We start from the raw sequence: 20,115 nt of genomic DNA, 5'->3' as shown, positions 1-20,115 counted from the left end.
TCACAGACTGAAAGGGTCCCGTCGGATCGCCGTATATAATAGTTTTTATAATCGCATATTCCCTCTTGTTGAAATCCTCTCTCCTTATTTCTGTATTTCCAACTCGCTCGTATCTATCGCATCACAGTATAGTGATTTACGCGCAACAATGGCGACGCACCGCTTCAATCCCACCTTCACAGACAATGTCATCAACGCGATGGGTCCCAAGACCACCCCGCGCGTGCGGAAGCTCATGGCAGGTCTAATCAGACACATGCACGACTATGCGCGCGAGGAGGAACTCACCGTCGACGAATGGATGGCCGGCGTGCAGATGCTCAATTGGGCGGGACAGATGAGCGACGACAAGCGGAACGAGGGACAGCTGGTGTGCGATGTACTAGGCCTGGAATCGTAAGCTGAATTTTGTTTCTCGGGAAGTAAAAGGTCACCAGCTAACATATATTCATTTTGCAACAGCCTCGTCGACGAAATCACCTTCACTCTCGCCGGAGAAGCGCAGGATGCACCCACAGCCACGGCCATCCTAGGCCCGTTCTTCCGCGCCGATACGCCGTACCGCGAGAACGGAGAGGACATCGTCAAGACTAAACCTGCTGATGCGGAGATGGCGTTCATGCACGGTCGCGTCATGGATTTCCAGACCAAGCAGCCTCTTGTCGGTGCGACGGTTGAGGTGTGGCAGGCTTCTACGAACGGCTTGTATGAGCAGCAGGATCCCGAGCAGGTTGAGTTTAACCTGCGCGGCAAGTTTAAGACGGATGAGGATGGCAGATACTCGTTTTACTGTCTGCGTCCGACGCCGTACCCCGTTCCTAACGATGGTCCTGGAGGAAAGCTCCTTGAGCTGATGGATCGTCACCCTTTCCGTCCTGCTCATATTCACATTATTGTAAGTTTTTGAGTTGTATTCTGTTGTTGAGACAGAAGCTAATATCTTGTCTAGGCTACCTATGATAACTACCGTCCTTTGACAACGCAGATCTTCGACCGCAAGGATAAGTACCTTGACAACGACTCTGTGTTTGCTGTCAAGGACTCGCTTGTCGTGGATTTCGTGCCGCGCAAGGACGATCCCAAAGCTGCCATTGAGCTCGAGTACGATGTGAAGTTAGTGAAGTTCGAGGCCAGTACCGGTGGCGCATGAACGAGCAGCGGCACTAAAGTAGCATTTCTATGATTTATTCCTGATGTATTTTACGACAGCGACATCGCACATATTGATGAGCCAATGTAGCCAAACAAATCTACTGGCATATTCTTATTCCGTTCTAAATAGAGGCTCTTTCAAGCATTCACAGCTTTCAGAACATCCCCAAACTTGGCAATTAATCCACCCACCTCATCAGCAGCCTCAATACAATGCCAATGTCCAACCCCCTTCAAAACCTCGAGGGACTTCTGCTTACTCGAGATATGATGGAAGATATGCTGGCACCCCTCCATAGAAGCGGACTTGTCCTCATCACCCGCAATAAGCAGGAAAGGCGCCTTGACAGCGGCATAGTCTGCCGGCTTCGCTGTAGCAATAGCGCGACACAGCGCGGCATAACCCTTAGGATCCTGTCCCAGGATCAACTCCCGGATGAAAGCCTTTTGAAGCGGGGTGCTGCGCGAACCGACAGCTCCAAAGGGGATGGTATTTGCCATAGGTTCGATTCCAGCTGCAGACAATTTAGCACACTGGTATAGAAATTTGAAAGCACACTATAACATAGAACTACACAATTAGATAGAGTAGAATAAAGAAAACTTACACTCAAGAACAGTCTCCGATCTCTTATTCATGACCGTCACCAAGGTATCCGACGGATGCGTCGGCCCAATGGCTACAACGCCCTGTATGCGCTCCGGACACCGCGCGCCTAGCTCTGTCACTACAATCCCGCCCATTGAATGACCGACTACGACGGCATTTTGGATGTGCAGCGTGTCCATCACGCCAATGACATCCTCGGCGATGCCCGGTAGCGTGACTGTCTCGTCGGTGTACGGGGAGCGGGCGGAGCCGTATGTGTCAAGTGTGATACAGCGGTGGAGTTTGGTAAGGTGCGGGATTACTGGGTAGTAATAGTTTTGTGAAGAGCCCAGGCCGTGGATGAAGAAGAAGGTCAGGCTGTTTGGGGTTGGAGGCCCGTCGGGGTGGGAGTCGGCATAGTTGAGACGGTGGCTGTTTGCTTGGACGAATGGCATTGCGGATGGAATAGCGAGTTTAGTGGGATGGGATTAATTCAAGGCGACAAAGTATAAGGGAATGGAGTAATGGAGGAATAGAGAAGCGGGCAGCTCTGGAGATCTATACAAATGGTAAGGGTAACGTCATTTCCGATAAGATTCTGGCTACAATAATAATACAAATTTATACAGTGTTTTGAATTCTGCAGACCGTTTCTGGTCACTCCGTCGGAAACAATTCAGCCCTCAGATTCTACTCCAGAATATTTGCGTCTCCCGAACCGAAAGACTCGTTGTATCCGAAGCGCGCGGATATCACCCGACTGTCGGACCAGATCCGATCTCCATAATGCCAAGACTTCCAGGACAATGTACAGAGGTACGGAGTACTCCAAGGAACTGACCTGCGACAAAATGCTGCCGAAGCGACCAAGTTCGAACGAGATCATTGAGAGAGAGTTTTATGAAGTTCGTCAAAGGGGTCGCCATTTCCGTGGGCAAATGTTTCTTCAATCCAATCTGCAGTTTCATCTCGAAAGGAATCTCCAAAAGAAGACGCCAATGTGGGTCTGCTGTACGGTCGATCAGACAAAGGAGGTTGTAAAAGGGAGCTGTCCTTGGGTGGAGAACGGTCTTTCGTTCCAGGAGGACTCATTTGTGTGATAATAGCTGCTTCGGCTTCAAGGAAATCGGCGGGGTCGTACTGGAAAGATCCGCCGAACGATGATTCTAGCGCGAGCACAGCTGGGGGAGATTGTAGGAAGGATGATTCCCTGGGTATAGAGGATTTCTTCGTTTCTTCGTCAGTCGTTCGCGTGGTAGCAGCCGTCTCAGCCTTTTTCATAATCTCTTCGTCGTCGAACGCCGAACAGTCCGAGAACTCATCGTCATCCTTGCATGGAGCCCGGGCTGCCGTGCCGATCTCCTGGCCTTGAAGCTCTTTCCGGACACCTGAATCTTGAAGCTCAGATAGGTCTTTTTCCAATACCTCATCCAAATCGTCAAAGGCATCCGATTCGGCTTCCGTATCTCCACTCGCGCTTTCCAAATTGTTTTCATGTGATTCGAGCTCCGTAACTGTAGGCGCAGGCTCCGGTGCAGCAGGTGACTGTCGCTTTCCAGCCCCTAGGAACATTGACAGCAGCGGCTGACTCGACGGGACGCGGGCTGCATTGGGATCCGGAATGCCGCGACGCTTCCGCTCCTCACGCGCCTGCGCCTCCTGCTCGGCTTTCCGTTTCTTGTTGGCGATGCGTTTCTTTTCCTTCTCGCGTAGCTTCTTCGCTTTCTTTTCTCGCTCCTCCTCGCGATCTAGTCGTGCGATCTGGGATGCGGTGAACTGGAATCGTTGGTTGCTGCGCTGGTACCGGCGTTTAACGGTCTTGGATTTCTCCAAGATGATGCGACGCGGCTCATCCGGCATAGTGGGGGCAACCGTGGCAGCGACTGCCTGCTGCTTGTACGGTCATGGGGATGGAGAGCCGTGGTGAGTTGTACCAGAAAGGGTTGGAGGTGCTGATGCTTTTTTCTGGTTGGCGGTGATACGTTGTGCCGACCGCGGAAGTCAACAAATTACCAAATTGGGCAGCGCTCTTTCCAACCTTGGAACGCCTACTGTTGATCTATACCTAGGTATTCAGTGTGGTTTTTTCGAATTTCATTCCTTAATTCAATTGAGGTCATACGCTAGGCTTTACTAATTTTGGTGACGTCATTTAGATCTTGCAGTCACGGACGGGATCCCAGCACACGGGCTCGTACGTGTTGAGCTTCAGGCTGGCCATGTCCTCATCTGACAGTGTGAAGTCGAAGACCTGCGAGTTCTCAAGAATGCGAGACTCGGTCACTGACTTAGGCAGGGGCACATATCCCTTCTGCAAGCTCCAGCGGACCAAAATCTGAGCCTCGGTCTTACCGTGCTTCTTAGCCAGGTTCTGCAGAACAGGCTCCTTCATGCGAGTCGCTTGCACGAGGGGAGAATATGCTTCGACAATGATTTCGCGCTTCCGAAGCCACTCCGCAATATCCTCGCGCGGGCACCACGGGTGGATCTCGTACTGACCGACAGTGATTTGTCCACCCGCTCCGCTCTTGATGTATTCTTCCAATTCCTCGAGGTGCTGGATAGCAAAGTTGGAGACACCCAACGAGCGGACGTGACCTGCCTTTTGGGCCTCCACGAGTGCGCGCCATGTACCGAGGCGGGCCTCCTTACCGCCGTAGGGTGCGTGGATCAACATACTGACAACCAATGTGTTAGTTTGCTAACCAGCTTTGTTTTCCGGAGAACAAGGTCCATACAGGTCAATGTAGCCAAGGTTTGCCGCAGCGATGCTTTCCTCAATGGCCTTCTTTGCCTTCTCGTATCCCATGCACTTCGAGGGCACCTTGCTAGTATAGAAGATCTTGGAACGGTCAAGTCCAGACCCGCGGATGGCGGCGGCACTTTCCTTTTCATTTCCATAGACTTTGGCGCTGTCGACCTATAATAGGATGGTCAGATCTGGGAACACTTGCTCCATAGGCACTGTGGCTGCTTACATGGCGGTATCCGAGCTCAATGGCCTTGCGGGTCACTTTCTCAGTGACATCCGAGGGACTGGTCAAGAATTAGCCAACGTAATCTGTTGCGGGGGTTTTATACAGTGATAGTCATACGTTTGGTAAACCTAATTCCCAAGATAAGTGTCAGTCATACATGTCAGAACTCCGAGGGCCAAGATACTCACTCCGAACCCAACAACGGGGATCTCGTATCCCGAGACCAGCTTATAGGTAGACTGCAGCGAAATGGGGGCCATGATGTACGAATGGTTTGATGGTTGAAAGGTAGAAGGTAAATGAGGGGGTTACCTTGATAGATAAAGGTTTCGACATCCACGGACCACCTCGGTCCAGTCCAGTAATTTCCGCCCATTTCTTGGAGCTTGACGCCATCTAAGTGGGGATATGCGCTTTAGGGGACTAGATGCGGCTATATCAATGGCTGATCAATGCAACGTGGGGCTCGTATGAGTAACTTGACGGACATAAGGGACTTAGAACCCAGGAGATAAATATTCTACGAGTAATGCCCTTCCAGGCCAATCCAGATCGCAGTGAACTTGCCATAATAAAACCATCAGACCTCCAAGCTTTGACGCCAATTGTGCCCTAATCTGATCTGATTAGGGTTTGGGGTTATCGAAAAGGCATGCTTCTGAGTATGGCGGCGCAGGGTGATGCTCATACTGCATTCTATGCATTTTGGAGATTTGGAATATTCGATAACTTTCTATTCCCCGACAATCCATTCGAGACCAAGATTAACCTCCCGTAATAAGCGCATCAGCAGAGTAGGTGATGTTCTCCCAGGCCTGTTGGGCGGGAATTACCGGCAGTATCCTATAGTGGGGTTGTGTTTGGCAAGTTTAACATCGTCGACGGTCTTTCCTTAGGCTGATTTGCTCGACTATCTCTTTTTACAGGAGCATTCCAAAGATTGCGAAGCTTCGATCTGCTTGCATGCAACCTATCGTTCTTCCAATTTGCGCATTTTTTGGTCAACATATGACGACATCGCAATAACATCCGACCTGCCTTCGTCGCATTTTACCTTCACAAGCCCTTGACCTCTAACCGTGATATCACCGCAAGAATGCGCTGTATCAAGAATAAAATTGAGCACAATGGCTCCGGGGCGGTGACATTGTGCCCAGAAGAGCCAGAAGACATGGTATTGAAGCCTTCATTTTATCGTCTCAGCACCCCGCAGTCATCTAATACACAATTCGAAATCTAGTGGCACGCATACAACCTGATCCGACCAGATGATATCCTTCGAGCTAGCGCAATTCGTCGAGTTACCACAGTTCAAGATACCGGGTCCACGAGCTCGGCACGCGTTCACCTGAACCTCGTAATTCGCGTGAAGAATCTCGACTTTGACCCGCAGAGCTCTCAGCTTCATGTATCAGGACAAATCATCAATGAAACCCCGCACACAAAGATTGGACAGTTCCATACTCTCGACCTAGAGTTGAATCGCAATTTCACGTTAGAGAAAGAGATTGGGGCAGGTGGAGAAGGTGTTGGGTGGGACAGTATTGCAATTGAGTCACTCAAGGACGCTGTGGATGAGGGCGGAAAGCGCCGTGCAGAGGCTGTGGCAGTAGTGATGCAGGAAGGGTTGGCTCACATCTGCTTTATCGGCCAATTCCAGACAATATTGAAGCAAAAGATCGAGATGTCAGTACCACGGAAACGGCAGGGAGGAGGGGATCATGATAAAGTGAGTTTCTACTATTATGTTATTGTTTCTATTGACGGGGTTCGGAACTTATGCGGCATAATGCCAGGGAATGAACAAGTTTTTCAAAGTCACACTCGAAACCCTCATTCGGCAAATGGAGTTCAACACCAGCCTTACTTCAGGCGCCAACAATGAGGCCGTACGGCCCGTGCTTCTCGCCTCGCCCGGGTTTGTCGCCTCCGGCTTCCAAAAATACATACAGTCTGAGGCGTCAACAACGACTCCTGGACTCAAGCGACTTTTACCTAGTCTTGTGGTTGTACACTCCGCATCGGGGTACACGAATTCCCTATCAGAGGTTCTGCAGTCACCCGCAGTTAAGAGGCTCCTGGCTGATACCAAGTATGCCCGGGAAACCAAATTGATGGACGACTTCCTAGAACAACTACGCAAGGAGACCAACAAGGCAACCTATGGTCCTCGCGAGGTTGAGGACGCGGTTGAACAAGGTGCTGTCGGCCGAGGAGGCGGCGTGCTCATTGTCTCGAATCGCTTGTTTCGATCACAGGATGTCGCCGAGCGTAAACGCTGGGTGGCGCTTGTGGATCGCGTCCGCGATGTTGAGGGTGGTGACGTGCGGATTCTCAGCTCGGATCATGAAAGTGGAAAGCGTCTCGAGGGACTGGGCGGCATCGCTGCGCTTTTGACATTCCCTGTTATTGAGCCGGACCTTGACTCTGATGCAGAATAGACCAACAATTAACGGGCCATCAAAGAATACAAGTATCTATTACAACGTATGGCGTAATAAACGCATGCGAATCATATGAACAACATGCCAGGGCCATTGGCTATATTGAGGCTCAAGGGCTTGTTAAGAAAGCCAGGTCAAAATTTGTCAGACGTAGATGCGCAGGTCCGGTTGAAACCTCCAGGGCTGCTCCTGCCTCCATTGCGTTCTTGCCTCCGTGGCAGCTTTCGCCCAGCTCTTGTCACAAGCAGCAAGAATTGTATCAAGACCTTGTTCGGCTTGAGACCTTTACTTCGTCAGGGTGACCAAGACCTTCCGTTCTGTCCACGGATGTAACCCTTTCATTAGCCGATAGGCAGAAAAAAAGATGGGAAGAAGTATGCGTGCGACTTTAATCATAAGCCCAGTTCCTGTGATTTCGGAAGCGGCAGCGAAATAGCTAGAACAACCTTGTTCGAAGTAACCACAGGCCTCGAAACTTTGGAACTGGAACGGATCGTCATGGGATGCAGGTCGGAATCTCGGCTCATACTTCCTCGATGATGCTCTCGATCCGAAATGGGGTTGCCAATGCGGCGAGATGTGAAAATCTGTAGATGGACCCCGGTGACCTGATCATTTCCGTGGTCATCATAGCGGACTTTATGCCTGCTAACCGAATGACAAGGGATTCACAGTAATGCTGGAGTACCACCTAAAAGGTGGCGCGGAAGTGCTATCCCATTCCACCAACCAGCCTATATATACAATCCATCAAAAAAACTGATTCAAAGTCTCCGAGATGTCCATTGGTCCCCTCTCTTTCATGACTGCTCTTTTGGCAGGATGGTCCCCCTTTTCAGGTGGCTCGGTTCTCTTCTTCTTCTCCCTTGCACGTTGCTGCTTCTTGATATCAAGCTTTTGCTTCACGGGATCTCGAGTAAACAATACAATTGATTTTGCATTGTAGCGGGAGCGAACAACGACCCTGTCTCTTTTACTGTGGTCGACGGTTGGTAATTTGAACTCCAAAATCGGGAGATTTGTTGGTAGGGATGATGGTCTTCTGGAATCTTCTCCGGGTGTCTGGAGACTAGACTGATACACATGATGCAAAGCCAAAAGATTATCATCAATTGTTTTTGATGTTCCGTGGTTTTCCCAGAACCAATCGAGCCTGCAGGCAGACCATCCTTTTACGGGAATGACGCCATTCGCGGGCTTATCATATTTCTGAATCGTCTCTGTGATCTTCTTACACTCGTATGCAACGACAAGCTGAAGCTCGGGTAGTTCACGCAGAGCTGCCAGTGATGCAACGGTCATTTCGTGCTGGTGGTAGAATCTGAGAATGCGGAGGTGCCGTAGTGCTTTGGATTCAATCCAACCACGCACAAATCCATCTTGCAATAGGAGACCGTCGTTGTTAACGCCCACGGGGTGCAGCGGGGCGTTATTCGACGTGTATGGCTCGTTGTGAACGTCTAGGGCAACCAGATTCTTGATGTTTGGTATAGTGGTCAGGTCTGTGGCAGTGCAGTATGTGGTTGCAATCGTCAAGATTGCGCGCCAGCGAAAATCTTCGCTATTGAGAATACCCATGTAGTCTCTCAGTGGCTTTTTGGGACAGCCAGCACTGAGGCAGTAGTAAGGGCTAACCTTGTAGAATTGTACGGGATAAACGCTGGCCATTATCTTCCACATATGCATTGTCTGCTTGTTGCTGTTTAGATGGTCAGATTTGAACGGAAAGACTCAGTAATCTGCTTAGAGAGTTTAAGAATCTCCCGATAATACTTACCATCTTTTCAGGGCATCCCAAAGATATTCTGCCATATACCAGTGGACGTATTCGAATAACTCAGGCTTGAGTGCCGACTGGTCCCGCAGCATTGCTTTCATTGCTGCATGCTTGAGTGATCCAGATCCTCTATCATTGGTTGTCTCCCATCCATGAGGTAAAAAAGGGATCTCATGATACCATGTTGGACCGAGGCGTAAGAACCCTGGGGGCTGGTTGTCTTCAAGGATGATGGACATCACAGAACAGAATCAAGGCCAGAACGAGCACAGATTCAATGAGAAACTGCGGTATTTCTTCTAGTAATGCCCATAGATCAAGTTATAGGTACGGCGGTGTCTTCTCAAAATCAGACATCAAATTTTGAGGTTGAACGCGTGTTTGGAGTTGAAGCGCGACTGACTTGTCCGATATATGCACGTGACCCTTCCCTGTCTTATACAGACCATTGTAGATCCAGAGGTTTTTAGGCCAGCGGGATCTTGGTTTACCCGCATCGAATTCTCACATCATTCAAAGAAATTGCATTGGATTTTTCGGCTCCCTATCCTGGCTCTATTTCATTCTGATCGTGGCTGCTCCTACCTTTCTAGCTAAGCACCATGCTTAACTCCGTTACGTTGGTGAAGTTGCTTGTGGGCAACTTGTGATGCCGAAATACGAAAGGGTATATGGCTACAGCCAAGCTTCCTTGATAGGTGGATTCACATAGAAGAAGTATATATATAGCTGACCAATGACATATACAATATGGGATGAGAACAACCATGTGAATATCCAGGTTGGCAAGCAATATTGTCGTTTTCCATTGTAAACTGCCAGCAATGTGAGGTGACCTGACCCTAAGCGCCTTGCTTATGCACACCGATCTGTTATAGATCTATAAGAGATTGGCTTACTGTTATTAGCATCCTTATCTGACTGGTAATTTGCAGAAGCATGTTGGCCGTCACAGTGAAGACCTGCAAGTTGCTGAGGGTGTCTTGGATCGGATCAGTTACATTGAACAGGGGAAAGTCTGAGGTAAGCTGGATAGCTTGGCTTTGCAAACATACACCTAATTGACAAAATGTTTAGCATGGTACAATGCTCTTTTTGCTTCGGTCCCTGATCCAGCTCCGTCCTCAACCTCCCCCTGGGTCACCAATCGCAATGCCGGTCGGGACCCAATTCCCGTCGCAATCTCCGTCAATAGCGATCGTGATATCAATCCCAAGATCGATCCAGATGCCTGAAGAGTACCGGGTATGTTGTATACAATGTATAGATTGGATAAGGTGAGGCTCCAGAAGCAAGGCGGGAAAGTGGATTGATTGGTCAATTGGTTAATCGATTCAACGATCTCCCGTTCACCTTAAATTAAAGTTCCTTTCGATCGTTTTGAGCATTCAAAGCTCGTTCTATGCTACAAGTAGGGAAATACATATACATATATTAATACGTCCATGGCATGTTATTAACACATTATTGAGATGTTATCTCCCTTACATTTGCCTATTTCGCACCCGTGTAGGGTTAGCTTGCTTTGCATTTCTCTTTCATCTATCCATTCATATAATATAACTAATTCCTAGGCCTATTTCTGTTCATCTGTATTCATGAAGATGGGGAGATGAATTCTACGATCTAGCGGACAACATCGAGGTCAAGGCTCGTTACGAGGATTCATTATCTAGCAAGTTGTTTTGGGTCTACATTATGGAGGATCTCTACCTGAAGGACCGAAGCGACGTTGGGTGAGATCGTTCGCCTGAGATTTTTCATAACTTGGCGTTCAGAGTTGAATCTCATGAGAATGTACTAAGATTGACAGACAGGCACTAGATACGAAAACGGCGTTAACCACCATGCTTCAATTCTGGACCATCTTTCATATACAATGTACACATACCTCAGTCGTGTTCATGCCTGCGTGCGTACCAACTCCGCTGGCGGAGGTTATATCCCCTCCAATAGAGCAAATAAGGCACAGGCGTAAACAACGCCGAAAGGCAACCCCAAAGAGTCAATGTCCATCCAACGCCAAGATTAGTATACATAATTTCCGCGACAATAACCATAGCGCCGGCACCAACAAGCCGCGTCATCTGAAGAGAAGAAAGCGCGCTTGTAGCATGTGACTCGAACGCATCAGAGACGTACTGGTACCCCGAGACGAAGATACACACGGTCCCAAAGCCATAAAATACCGAAGCGACGAGCGGGCTCCAGTAGGAGATTTCAAGTTTGGCCGTCCAGCCCATCCAGAACAGCGAGATGGGGACAGCAGGTGCACCGAACATAGCCATGTACAGACTGATCTCCGGGTCCGGGCGGTGTTCGCCCCTCCTGCGGCTGCGGTAGATCTCTCTACGGAGGAGCCACATTGAAATCGGGAGTATCAGTAGAGAAAGCAGGACTCCGACCAAAATGCCTAGGAATGCGAGGGCAGTGGAGGTCGGACTGAAGTGGCTTGCCATATGATAGATGGAGACGTAGCCCGCGAGGAAGGTGTACAGGATCATGAACAGGACTGTGAGGTAGACCGAATGGATCAAGATGATTGGCTCCGTTGCAAAAAGCAGAAGTGGTCGATATAGTGAGGCACGCAGCCGGTGGGCGAAGGTGGCTTTTCTGAACTCTAACGGAGACCGGTACCGGTCGTCGCCTGTTAGGCGGCGGAGTTCTTGTGCTTTCCAGTACAGTAGGATCGGACTGTATGACTCGGGCAGAAAGAGCACAACCGGGATCAGGACGAGTCCTGCGAAGATTATGGTCATCCAGTCCACCCAACGCCAGCTTACCGATTCAGCATCGACGGCGAACGATCCCGGTGTTGGTCCCACTATTGGACCTATGAAGATGATTATAGAATATATCGGAAAGGCGTAGACTCGTTCAATGCGCGACCAGACGTCCACCAGGGTTGCTGCCGATAGAACTGCCGGGGCAGACCCGAAGAATCCAGCTAGACCGCGGCACACAACTCGCTGTACTATTGTCTGGGCAAGCCCTGCCCCCGTGTTGAACAACATGAATCCGATCATGGTGGGGATGTACACAGGGTTGCGTCCGATGACTTCTGATATAGGCGCTGTTATCAACGCGCCTACTCCACAACCAATTAGGAACATGGCTGGATAACCTTGGTTAGTCTGGTTGAAGTGATTCAAAGTGTTAACCACGTACCAGTTGGTAAAGTCTGGACTTCAAAGCTGGTATGATACACTTTTCTGGTTTTTGGGAGAGCAGTTGTATCAATTGTGGATGACCAGAAGATCACACACCCCATAAGTGCAGTGAGAAGAGTCACCAACATTCGACGTCTTAGTGTCCAGTTGTGAGGATCCATTTCGTCATCCTCTCCTTCGAACGTGACGACAACGAGTTTATTCCTTTTCACGGACTCAATGTCAGACTCACTATCTGTCGAAAACCCGGGCCGGGGCCTTTCAACGCCAGTCACCATAACATCAGGCGTGTTTCCCAGTGTCTCTGCTGAATTGATGGTATGCGGATCGGTTGAGAGGTCCGGATCATACTCCGCGCCCTCGATATCTCCTTCCCGCCCCAGATGTGATGCAGCGGAATGGCGAGGTTGAAGAGACGGTCCAGATATGAAAGTACGATGGCCATGCTCCCTCCTTCGTTCGGCAGCCAAGTCATCACTCCGCTCGCGGGGATGCGTGTAGATCTCTCCTTCACGGTAACCGTACTGGCCCTCATGGGTCCAGACATTCTCGGGCTTCTCATGCTTTGTAACAAATTGTTGCTCGAGCTTTCTGCGGAGGACGCGGTGCTGGAGAAATGACTGCATTGTGCTTGATTCGGGGTCATTTGTTTGGGATCGAATCCGTACTTGTCGTATTGGATATCCAGAGCAGTTGAGGAGCTTCTATCTCCGCGGATGCTGCTCGGGGGCAAAAATGACATATGACGGTCCCCTTGAGGATATGAACTCCGTACAGCGCCATAAGGATGTCGCTCGGTCAGCTCTCCCGCCAATGGCGAATCCCATCATATCGTGTCGAACATGTTTACATAGTGGACGGAGAGCTTGCAGCCTGCTGATTTTGGTTTTGATCCTGATCGAAATAACGAACTACTTGGATTTCCCATAATGTAACATTGCACCGCCAGAAGTACATATGTCAGTTGTGCAGATGCCCAGATGGGCAGTTGTTTACCATGATGTCAGAAAGACCGACGCTTATCGTCATCAAGCTATTTATATCTGCGCATTACTGGAGGAATAGAGATCCAGGGAATGGCTGAATGAGGGTTGTTTTTTTTTTTAGAAAATTAAATAAAACATATATTCGTGTTTCCAAGCTCAGAGGCTTAGAAGGTTTTTATAGAATAATCTTATTATTGGGTACGTTCGACTAGTATCCATTCCATGGTTACATGTAGATAGTAATACGGTACGAAAGCTAATACTTTATTTTAACTATATCTTTTTCTTCTTAAGGGTTAGTGTAAGAAATACTAGCAGATAACGAGTAATCGCACTAGCGCTCCTGTTGGCCACTTACGGCCTGTCTTCTGGAAGCGTAATGCCAGGCAGACATGGCCTGGGAAATGTCTCAGTTCGATCCTACCACCTAAACTCCTTCTCTCTACGGCAACATCGATAACATCCGTCTCTTAAGATCGTATTCTTGTCTTCAAGCATTCCTCCTAAGCTGTCCTCCCAGAGCGCTCAAGTAGCCAAATCAATGAGCAAAATGGTTTCAGAACTGTGGTAAGCAAAGCTGGCGGACCCGGGAATCTCATCTGGTCTCTTTCTAGTGCAAAATCCGTTTCTCTACACTTCTTCTTGTACCTGATCCATGCTAAATCTTCTCTTAGTCCTGTCTATGCCGTGAGTTCGCCCACCCCCGTGGCTGTTTCGAATGTGACGACCAGACATCAGACAACGCTCATGTCCTCCCCTCACCGTGTCTAAACTCGCTACCCCAATTCAAGTAGCTAACTTTGGGACCCCCAGCCGTTTATTGGCTCGATGGGTTGCGTCTGCGCAATTGTCTTCACTTGTTTCGGTGCTGCCTACGGAACTGCTAAGGCCGGCGTTGGCGTTTGCTCGACGGCTGTCTTGCGACCCGACCTCGTTGTAAAGAGTATGTCACGTCTGAAAGTCTGAAGAGCTTGTAGAGTGAGAATACGACGCTAATCCAAACGTGGTTCAATAGACATAGTCCCGGTTGTGATGGCTGGCATTATCGGGATCTATGGCCTAGTCGTTTCCGTTCTTGTCGCAAACGACCTGAAGCAGAATATCCCCTTATACACAGGCTTGGTCCAGCTTTGTACGGGCCTCTCTGTCGGCCTTGCCGGCTTGGCATCTGGGTAAGTTGCGTAACAGATATCCCCGAGACCCAGCTGACATGATCCTTTTATCATGATTTTAGTTTCGCTATTGGCGTTGTTGGTGATGCCGGAGTTCGTGGAACAGCTCAGCAGCCAAGACTGTATGTCGGCATGATTCTGATACTCATCTTCGCTGAAGTTCTTGGTAAGAATGAGATCATAACTGCTGGACTTACGCAGAATGAGAAGCTAATACGTGCATAAGGCCTGTATGGTCTAATCGTCGCCCTTCTCATGAACTCGCGCGCGAAAGATGCCAAGGAGTGCATATGAGGGTTCCTTGCTAGGGACATGACATCTGAAATAGCGGACTTGGAATGTTATCTGGCGGCAAGGGCCAGGGGGAGAGGGAGAGAGAGAACAAGGTTGAATTCTCTATCTGTGTGAGACTAGCTAATATGCTAGCTAGCAAACATGTGAAGCCTGTCGTAACAGAAGGTTCTCCAGAGCTCCAGCGCTATATTCATAGATAGTTGCCCGCGAGTATCTTTTGAATCATTACTTCTGGTTTCTTGGTGTTGTCGGAATTAGTAGCGATGCCATGGACAAGCTCTGCACGTTCCCTAAGGCCTTTAAGCCAACCCTTGTTCTGTTTAAGCCATGTAGCCTCAGTGGTGCTAGTGAATATGCTACTCATTAGACAAAGAGCGACGAGAGCACTAAAACGGGGACGCGAAATCCAAGGAAAGAAAATCCCCTAGGTATTCTGCACTTGATTTTCAAAGAATAAATAGTGATAAATCACAGGTTCATAAAGATTAATCACAAATAGTGCACCAACCACCCACAGGCCAAATAATCACTGCAACACCGAGGGTGGAATTACATACAGGGAGATTCGTTAAACACAAGAGCATGCTTCATGGAAAGCCAGACAAGCATCATTCCTTGTCTTCATTTCCAAGTGCAATTACATCACATAAAGGATGTCGGTATCTGTAGAGATTGTCAAAATCTGATTACGGCCCAAGTGACCCGAGAATCTTACCTAAGGGGTGGCTGCAGCTCAGCTGTGGCTTCTGGGTATACTTGGTCGAGAGCTCGTCACGAATGCTGTTCAAAAGCTGAACATAACTCTGCTGAGGGTTCTTCCGAAGCGCGGCAATGAAAGCCCAGGACATGGCACCAGTGGCCTGACCGGCAATCTGGGCATCCTGACTGGTCTGGTCGTCCTTGCTGCCAGACCACATGATGACATCTGCGGGACTAGTCTTAGTTTGCTTGTTGCGTTCATACACTTCGTCGCCCTTAGTGGCCTTCTTTATGAAGCCCATGGCGGTGGACATCATGCTGCCCATGTCACCACGCGCGTATGCCGACACCACACCAAGCAGGCCTTGGCCAGCCTCCTTGGCCAGGTTGGGCTCCTTGAGCACACCGGAGGTGGAGTAGATGTAGGGAAGATCCAGAGCGGAGCCAGAGTGGCAGGAATCGAAGATCGCTGTCAGCCGGACTCCCGGTTGTAGAGTCCGCACCATGATACGGTGCATCTCGTCGTCAACGATGTGGCCTGCAACCCGGAAGTCCACCGGGTAGATAACCTCATCATACCCATCATCTTCGTCGCCGTCCAAGTCGGGTGTCTGACCGCCGTGGCCTGGGTTTTTATTAGTCTACCGCCATCGAAGCGATTGAGGCAAAATTACTCACCAGAGTAGTGGAAGAACAACGAGTCATTGGGACGCGCATCCTTGACCAGCCAGTGCATAGCCCGAAGAATGTTTGCCTTGGTCGGCTGGCTCATTGGGTTTTGCTGGTCATCGGTCAAGAGCACCATGTCCTCGCGAGCATAGCCGAAGTTCTGGTTCAAGTAGGTCGACATGTTCTTGACATCGTTGATACATCCGCGAAGCTGACCTTTCTGGCCGAAGTAATTGATACCAATCAACAAGGCCTTTCTCTTGCCTGTACAGCGGGAGTATTGGAAGTTATAGCCTTGCGGAGCGCCGTGACCGAAGGCGACGGGATTGCTGGGAGGGGGTGCCGGACCGCCACTTTGGCCGTAGGCTAAATTTGCGCATTATTAGCTTTCACTGCCGAAGTGGTTTGGGGAATGGTAGGCAAACCTGGTCTTCCTTGCATTGGTTGAGAGGGCGGGTGCTGGTTGTACCCAGATGGCGGAGCCTGGGAATGGTTGATACATGTCAATCCCGTGTATATTCGCAAAATTCATCATAACATACATTGTAACCTTGCTGAGGGGGATGCGCGCCGTAAGACTGGTGAGATGGCTGGGACGAATGGCTGTAACCGTACGGGTTGGATTGCGGCGGCGGCTGATGGTGCGGCTGCTGGTGGTAGGACTGGCCGGGATAGCCGCCATAAGATGGCTGCTGGTGATGATTCATTTGTCTGTAATCGAATCTCTGTCAGACTATCGGGCATACTCTCAATAGAGCAAAGGGATAAGCAAGCGTACGGGTACTGGTGTTGCGGGGGATATGACGGCTGCTGCGGGGGGTACCCCGGGGCGCCTGAGTAGGGTGGATAGTAAGACATCAGAGAAACTCTCCAAGTCCACCCAAGAAATCAAGCGAACTGTAAAGATGTAGAGTACAGAATGCGATGTTGAATGTGGAGAAGGGGAGATTCAAAGCAAAACAGATCGGAAGTCCGGCGCCAAGCCTTGAAGAGTGCAACAAGGTAAATTTTTGAAAGCAAAATGTCCCAAAAAATACGATCAAACCAAAGAGTTCGGACGATTCGAGGGATTAAAAGAAATTAAGAGATATTTGGGAGATCGTCAGACTGGAAACTCGCCACTTACTAAGAGGTTCGTGGCCTGTGGACTGTTTCCTTGTAAGGCTGTGTTGGATTAGCAACTCGACAATCAAAAAATAAAAAGAAGAGGGGGAAATAGAAAAGAAAAAGGAGAAAAAAAGACAAGAAACACAGCAAAAAGCCCAAAGTACTCCGACTTGACTTTTATATCTGACATGGGTTCATCGGCAGCCCCGATCAACCCCCTGGGAGCCCAAGAACCCGTCATTGGGCCTCGCATTATACTTGGAGATTTTCCCTCTGTACTTTTATATCTTGTACTTCGGACTCCGTACAAGGAGCAATAAACATAAATCATACTCCATACACACGATATACGAAGTCGATCGCTCTTCTGCACGACATACAGCTCAAGGGGGTTCAATAGCACTGTCTTGGCGTCAGAAATGGGCCAATGAGATGTAAAATGGGTTAAAGGTCTAGAATAGAGCTACATAAATAGACATTGATTCCAAATACAATAAGCGAAAAGCAAAATAGCACGGAGTACTCCGTGTGAATACCGGTACAAGCTCCATTGCAGAATTACATGTGCTCGGATCGGCTCGGCCTTAGAAGTGCATATGAGATCTCACCTGCATGTAATTAATCATGTTTTGAGGAATCTTTTCATGAGGACTATGTTTATATTGTATGTACAACATACTTGGAAAGACTGCGTTGTTAAGTCGGGTTATCTCTACCAACTCGTCTTCTATTCTCCCTGTACTTCATATTCAATATTCATCTCACAAACACCGGCTCTGAAGCCACTTGTCCTTCAATCATGCAGGTGTCCTTCTTTTTTGGGGGGAATATCATCGAGCATCATCCAGTCCTGATCAAACTCGTTTATCCTCGTCGAGGCATGCCGCGGCCACGGCCCCGGAGGGCGCGTTGGGCAGCACCTGGCGGCATACCGCGCTGTTGACCGGGTTGAGCTGACTCCTCATTCTCTGTTGATAAGAAAAAAAGATAGGTTAGTCATGATGTGGAGGATGAAGAGTGGAAATAATTAACGGTCACTTACTTATCGTTTCGTCCACACTCAGGATCAAGCAAGAAGCCTCCACTGCGGCCTGAATGGCATTGACCTTGACCAGGCTAGGCTCCCAAACGAAGGCAACCATGTTGTCACGGACGCCCTCCTTGTCGAAGTCCACACCAGCCCAGGTGTTACCCTTGCGGTGCTCCACACGCAAGCGGTTCAGAATATCTGTAGCGTCGAAGCCAGCGTTATCACACAATTGGCGGGGAATAACCTCCAGGGCCTTGGCGAACGCCTTGACGACGGCCTGCTGCTTGTGCGGGACGTTACGGTCGGCAAATCCATGCATGTAGCTCGACAACTCCATTTCAGTAGCACCACCGCCAGCAACGATGGTGGTGTTGCGCAGAGCACGCTTGACAATCATGATGGCATCGTGCAGACTACGCTCCACCTCCGCAATGAATTGCTCGGCACCACCACGCAGAACGAGAGTGCAAGTCTTAGCGCGAGGGCAGTCGGAGAACAGGTTGAAGCGCTCTCCACCAATCTGGCGCTCCTCGAATGCACCACATGTACCCAGGTGGCGCGCCTGGATGTCAGTGCAAGTCGATTGGGTTGCAGCTCCGGTAGCCTGGCAGACACGGTCCATGTCGTCGGAGGCCACGCGGCCAGCACAGAAGATGTCTCGGTCCGCGAAGTACCTGAAAACCAAATCATTAGTGTCTAGACACGTAACTTATAGTAAATAAGAAGCACGTACTGTGTGGCAAGATCGCCAATAGGCAGCTTGCTAAGCACGACCTTCGCTCCTGTCTTGTAGATAGCCTCAAGCTTGTTGAAGATGATCTGCCACTCAGCATCGACGATGGCCTGGTATTCCGAGACCTGCTCGACACGGACTTCCGCATTGTCCTTCTCACTCTTAAGTTCCAGCTCAACGTTCAAGCACACGATACTAGGGTTCTCGAAGTGTTTGGGCTGCTGCTCGAAACCGGCGTAGGAGAAGGTCTTCTTGAAAGCCACACCGTCGACGAAAAGCGAATCCTGGAGACCACCACCGGTAACCTTCTTGACACCGATCAACCTCTCGTTGAGGTCATCCTGGTCCAGCGAAAGTACCGCATCCACAACCACTATGATACCATCTCGTCAGCCTTGGGAGCAAAATTGCAACCACTGGGTAGGGATCCTCACTCTTTGTGAAGAAGTCCGAATTCCGCTTGATAAGCTTGCTGTTCATGGCTGTTGCGGCTAACCGTCTTAGTGTCTCGACCTTCTTCTCCTGGCTGACTGAAGCATCCATCATGTCCACTGCAATCTCCTTAACCTTGTTGACTGCCATGGCACTTGCCCTCCGCAGACCCTTGATGATGGTCTGCGAGCTGACACCCTGCTCAACGAGGTCTCGTACCTCCTTCAGAATCTCACCAGCCAGGACAACCACGGAGGTTGTTCCGTCGCCGACTTCGGCATCTTGGGACCGAGCGATATCCGTAAGAATGCGGGCGGCGGGGTGCACGATATCCAAAAGCTACCAAATACACAGAAGTCAGAATCACCAACTCCATCCGGTCATAAATTTTGCATCAATAGCAAGACGCACCTTCATCACTGTGGCTCCATCGTTTGTAATTGTCTGTCTGCCGTTGGCATCCACAAGCAGGAGATCACCACCGTAAGGACCGAGAGTGCTCTTGACTGTTCCTTGCACTGCGACACAGGCGTTGATGTTGGAGATAATCTGACCCTTTCCCTGAGAAGCATCTGTGCCTGTAGATTTCGAAGTAGCAGTAGTTAGCATAGGTTACAGAATCCCACCAACAAAACTGCCCGCACTGGAGACAACACATACCCTCCTTCAACACGACAATCGTGGGGGTTTGGCCGTTGAAGGCCATGATTAGATCGGTATTCTGACACGAAACCGTTCAATAAAAAAATAAAAGAAATAAGAAAAGGGGTATGTTGAGTCGAAAGGTCGGAGGGGTTGATCTGCCAAAATTTCCCAGAGCTCCTGTTCCCCAAAAGGCCCCCAGTCGCGCAAGGCGGTGACCAATCAATGATCAGGGCTCCTC

The 20,115-nt window shown here is 49.6% G+C and overlaps 10 protein-coding genes across 10 annotated transcripts; 3 read left to right on the top strand and 7 right to left on the bottom strand.

Moving 5' to 3' along the window:
• Window positions 1-148: 148 nt before the first annotated feature.
• On the top strand, window positions 149-1,150 carry N7489_006234 (intradiol ring-cleavage dioxygenase; the record flags this gene model as incomplete). The annotated part of the gene is made up of 3 exons (XM_056711984.1): window positions 149-396; window positions 463-895; window positions 950-1,150. 3 exons carry the CDS (start codon window positions 149-151, stop codon window positions 1,148-1,150), a joined length of 882 nt encoding a protein of 293 aa, XP_056565699.1.
• Window positions 1,151-1,290: 140 nt separating this feature from the next.
• N7489_006233 (alpha/beta fold hydrolase) lies at window positions 1,291-2,196 on the bottom strand (the record flags this gene model as incomplete). The annotated part of the gene is made up of 2 exons (XM_056711983.1): window positions 1,291-1,667; window positions 1,761-2,196. 2 exons carry the CDS (start codon window positions 2,194-2,196, stop codon window positions 1,291-1,293), a joined length of 813 nt encoding a protein of 270 aa, XP_056565698.1.
• A 427-nt stretch (window positions 2,197-2,623) lies between these two features.
• On the bottom strand, window positions 2,624-3,601 carry N7489_006232 (uncharacterized protein; the record flags this gene model as incomplete). The annotated part of the gene is made up of 1 exon (XM_056711982.1): window positions 2,624-3,601. The coding sequence occupies one exon, from the start codon at window positions 3,599-3,601 to the stop codon at window positions 2,624-2,626; it is 978 nt and encodes a 325-aa protein (XP_056565697.1).
• Window positions 3,602-3,893: 292 nt separating this feature from the next.
• Window positions 3,894-4,979, bottom strand: N7489_006231 (aldo/keto reductase family protein; the record flags this gene model as incomplete). The annotated part of the gene is made up of 5 exons (XM_056711981.1): window positions 3,894-4,419; window positions 4,480-4,661; window positions 4,720-4,777; window positions 4,837-4,847; window positions 4,908-4,979. The coding sequence occupies 5 exons, from the start codon at window positions 4,977-4,979 to the stop codon at window positions 3,894-3,896; spliced, it is 849 nt and encodes a 282-aa protein (XP_056565696.1).
• An 836-nt stretch (window positions 4,980-5,815) lies between these two features.
• N7489_006230 (putative translation factor pelota) lies at window positions 5,816-7,160 on the top strand (the record flags this gene model as incomplete). The annotated part of the gene is made up of 3 exons (XM_056711980.1): window positions 5,816-5,893; window positions 5,960-6,448; window positions 6,516-7,160. The coding sequence occupies 3 exons, from the start codon at window positions 5,816-5,818 to the stop codon at window positions 7,158-7,160; spliced, it is 1,212 nt and encodes a 403-aa protein (XP_056565695.1).
• Window positions 7,161-7,913: 753 nt separating this feature from the next.
• Window positions 7,914-9,041, bottom strand: N7489_006229 (uncharacterized protein; the record flags this gene model as incomplete). Its single annotated transcript, XM_056711979.1, has 2 exons — window positions 7,914-8,862; window positions 8,941-9,041. 2 exons carry the CDS (start codon window positions 9,039-9,041, stop codon window positions 7,914-7,916), a joined length of 1,050 nt encoding a protein of 349 aa, XP_056565694.1.
• Window positions 9,042-10,832: 1,791 nt separating this feature from the next.
• On the bottom strand, window positions 10,833-12,736 carry N7489_006228 (MFS transporter; the record flags this gene model as incomplete). Its single annotated transcript, XM_056711978.1, has 2 exons — window positions 10,833-12,055; window positions 12,109-12,736. 2 exons carry the CDS (start codon window positions 12,734-12,736, stop codon window positions 10,833-10,835), a joined length of 1,851 nt encoding a protein of 616 aa, XP_056565693.1.
• A 910-nt stretch (window positions 12,737-13,646) lies between these two features.
• Window positions 13,647-14,493, top strand: N7489_006227 (uncharacterized protein; the record flags this gene model as incomplete). Its single annotated transcript, XM_056711977.1, has 5 exons — window positions 13,647-13,663; window positions 13,771-13,783; window positions 13,910-14,039; window positions 14,112-14,268; window positions 14,331-14,493. 5 exons carry the CDS (start codon window positions 13,647-13,649, stop codon window positions 14,491-14,493), a joined length of 480 nt encoding a protein of 159 aa, XP_056565692.1.
• Window positions 14,494-15,199: 706 nt separating this feature from the next.
• On the bottom strand, window positions 15,200-16,788 carry N7489_006226 (caspase family protein; the record flags this gene model as incomplete). The annotated part of the gene is made up of 6 exons (XM_056711976.1): window positions 15,200-15,225; window positions 15,278-15,886; window positions 15,940-16,296; window positions 16,356-16,413; window positions 16,473-16,641; window positions 16,709-16,788. 6 exons carry the CDS (start codon window positions 16,786-16,788, stop codon window positions 15,200-15,202), a joined length of 1,299 nt encoding a protein of 432 aa, XP_056565691.1.
• Window positions 16,789-17,901: 1,113 nt separating this feature from the next.
• On the bottom strand, window positions 17,902-19,938 carry N7489_006225 (chaperonin-containing T-complex subunit CCT7; the record flags this gene model as incomplete). The annotated part of the gene is made up of 6 exons (XM_056711975.1): window positions 17,902-18,005; window positions 18,080-18,741; window positions 18,801-19,173; window positions 19,235-19,571; window positions 19,644-19,810; window positions 19,893-19,938. 6 exons carry the CDS (start codon window positions 19,936-19,938, stop codon window positions 17,902-17,904), a joined length of 1,689 nt encoding a protein of 562 aa, XP_056565690.1.
• Window positions 19,939-20,115: the final 177 nt, after the last annotated feature.

The sequence above is a fragment of the Penicillium chrysogenum genome (genome assembly GCF_028827035.1).
Source record: "Penicillium chrysogenum strain IBT 35668 chromosome Unknown utg000004l_segment0_segment0, whole genome shotgun sequence".
In the NCBI taxonomy this organism is placed as follows: Eukaryota; Fungi; Ascomycota; class Eurotiomycetes; order Eurotiales; family Aspergillaceae; genus Penicillium; species Penicillium chrysogenum.
The sequence above is the reverse complement of the archived record's forward strand: the minus strand, read 5'-3'. Positions and strand labels throughout refer to the sequence as shown.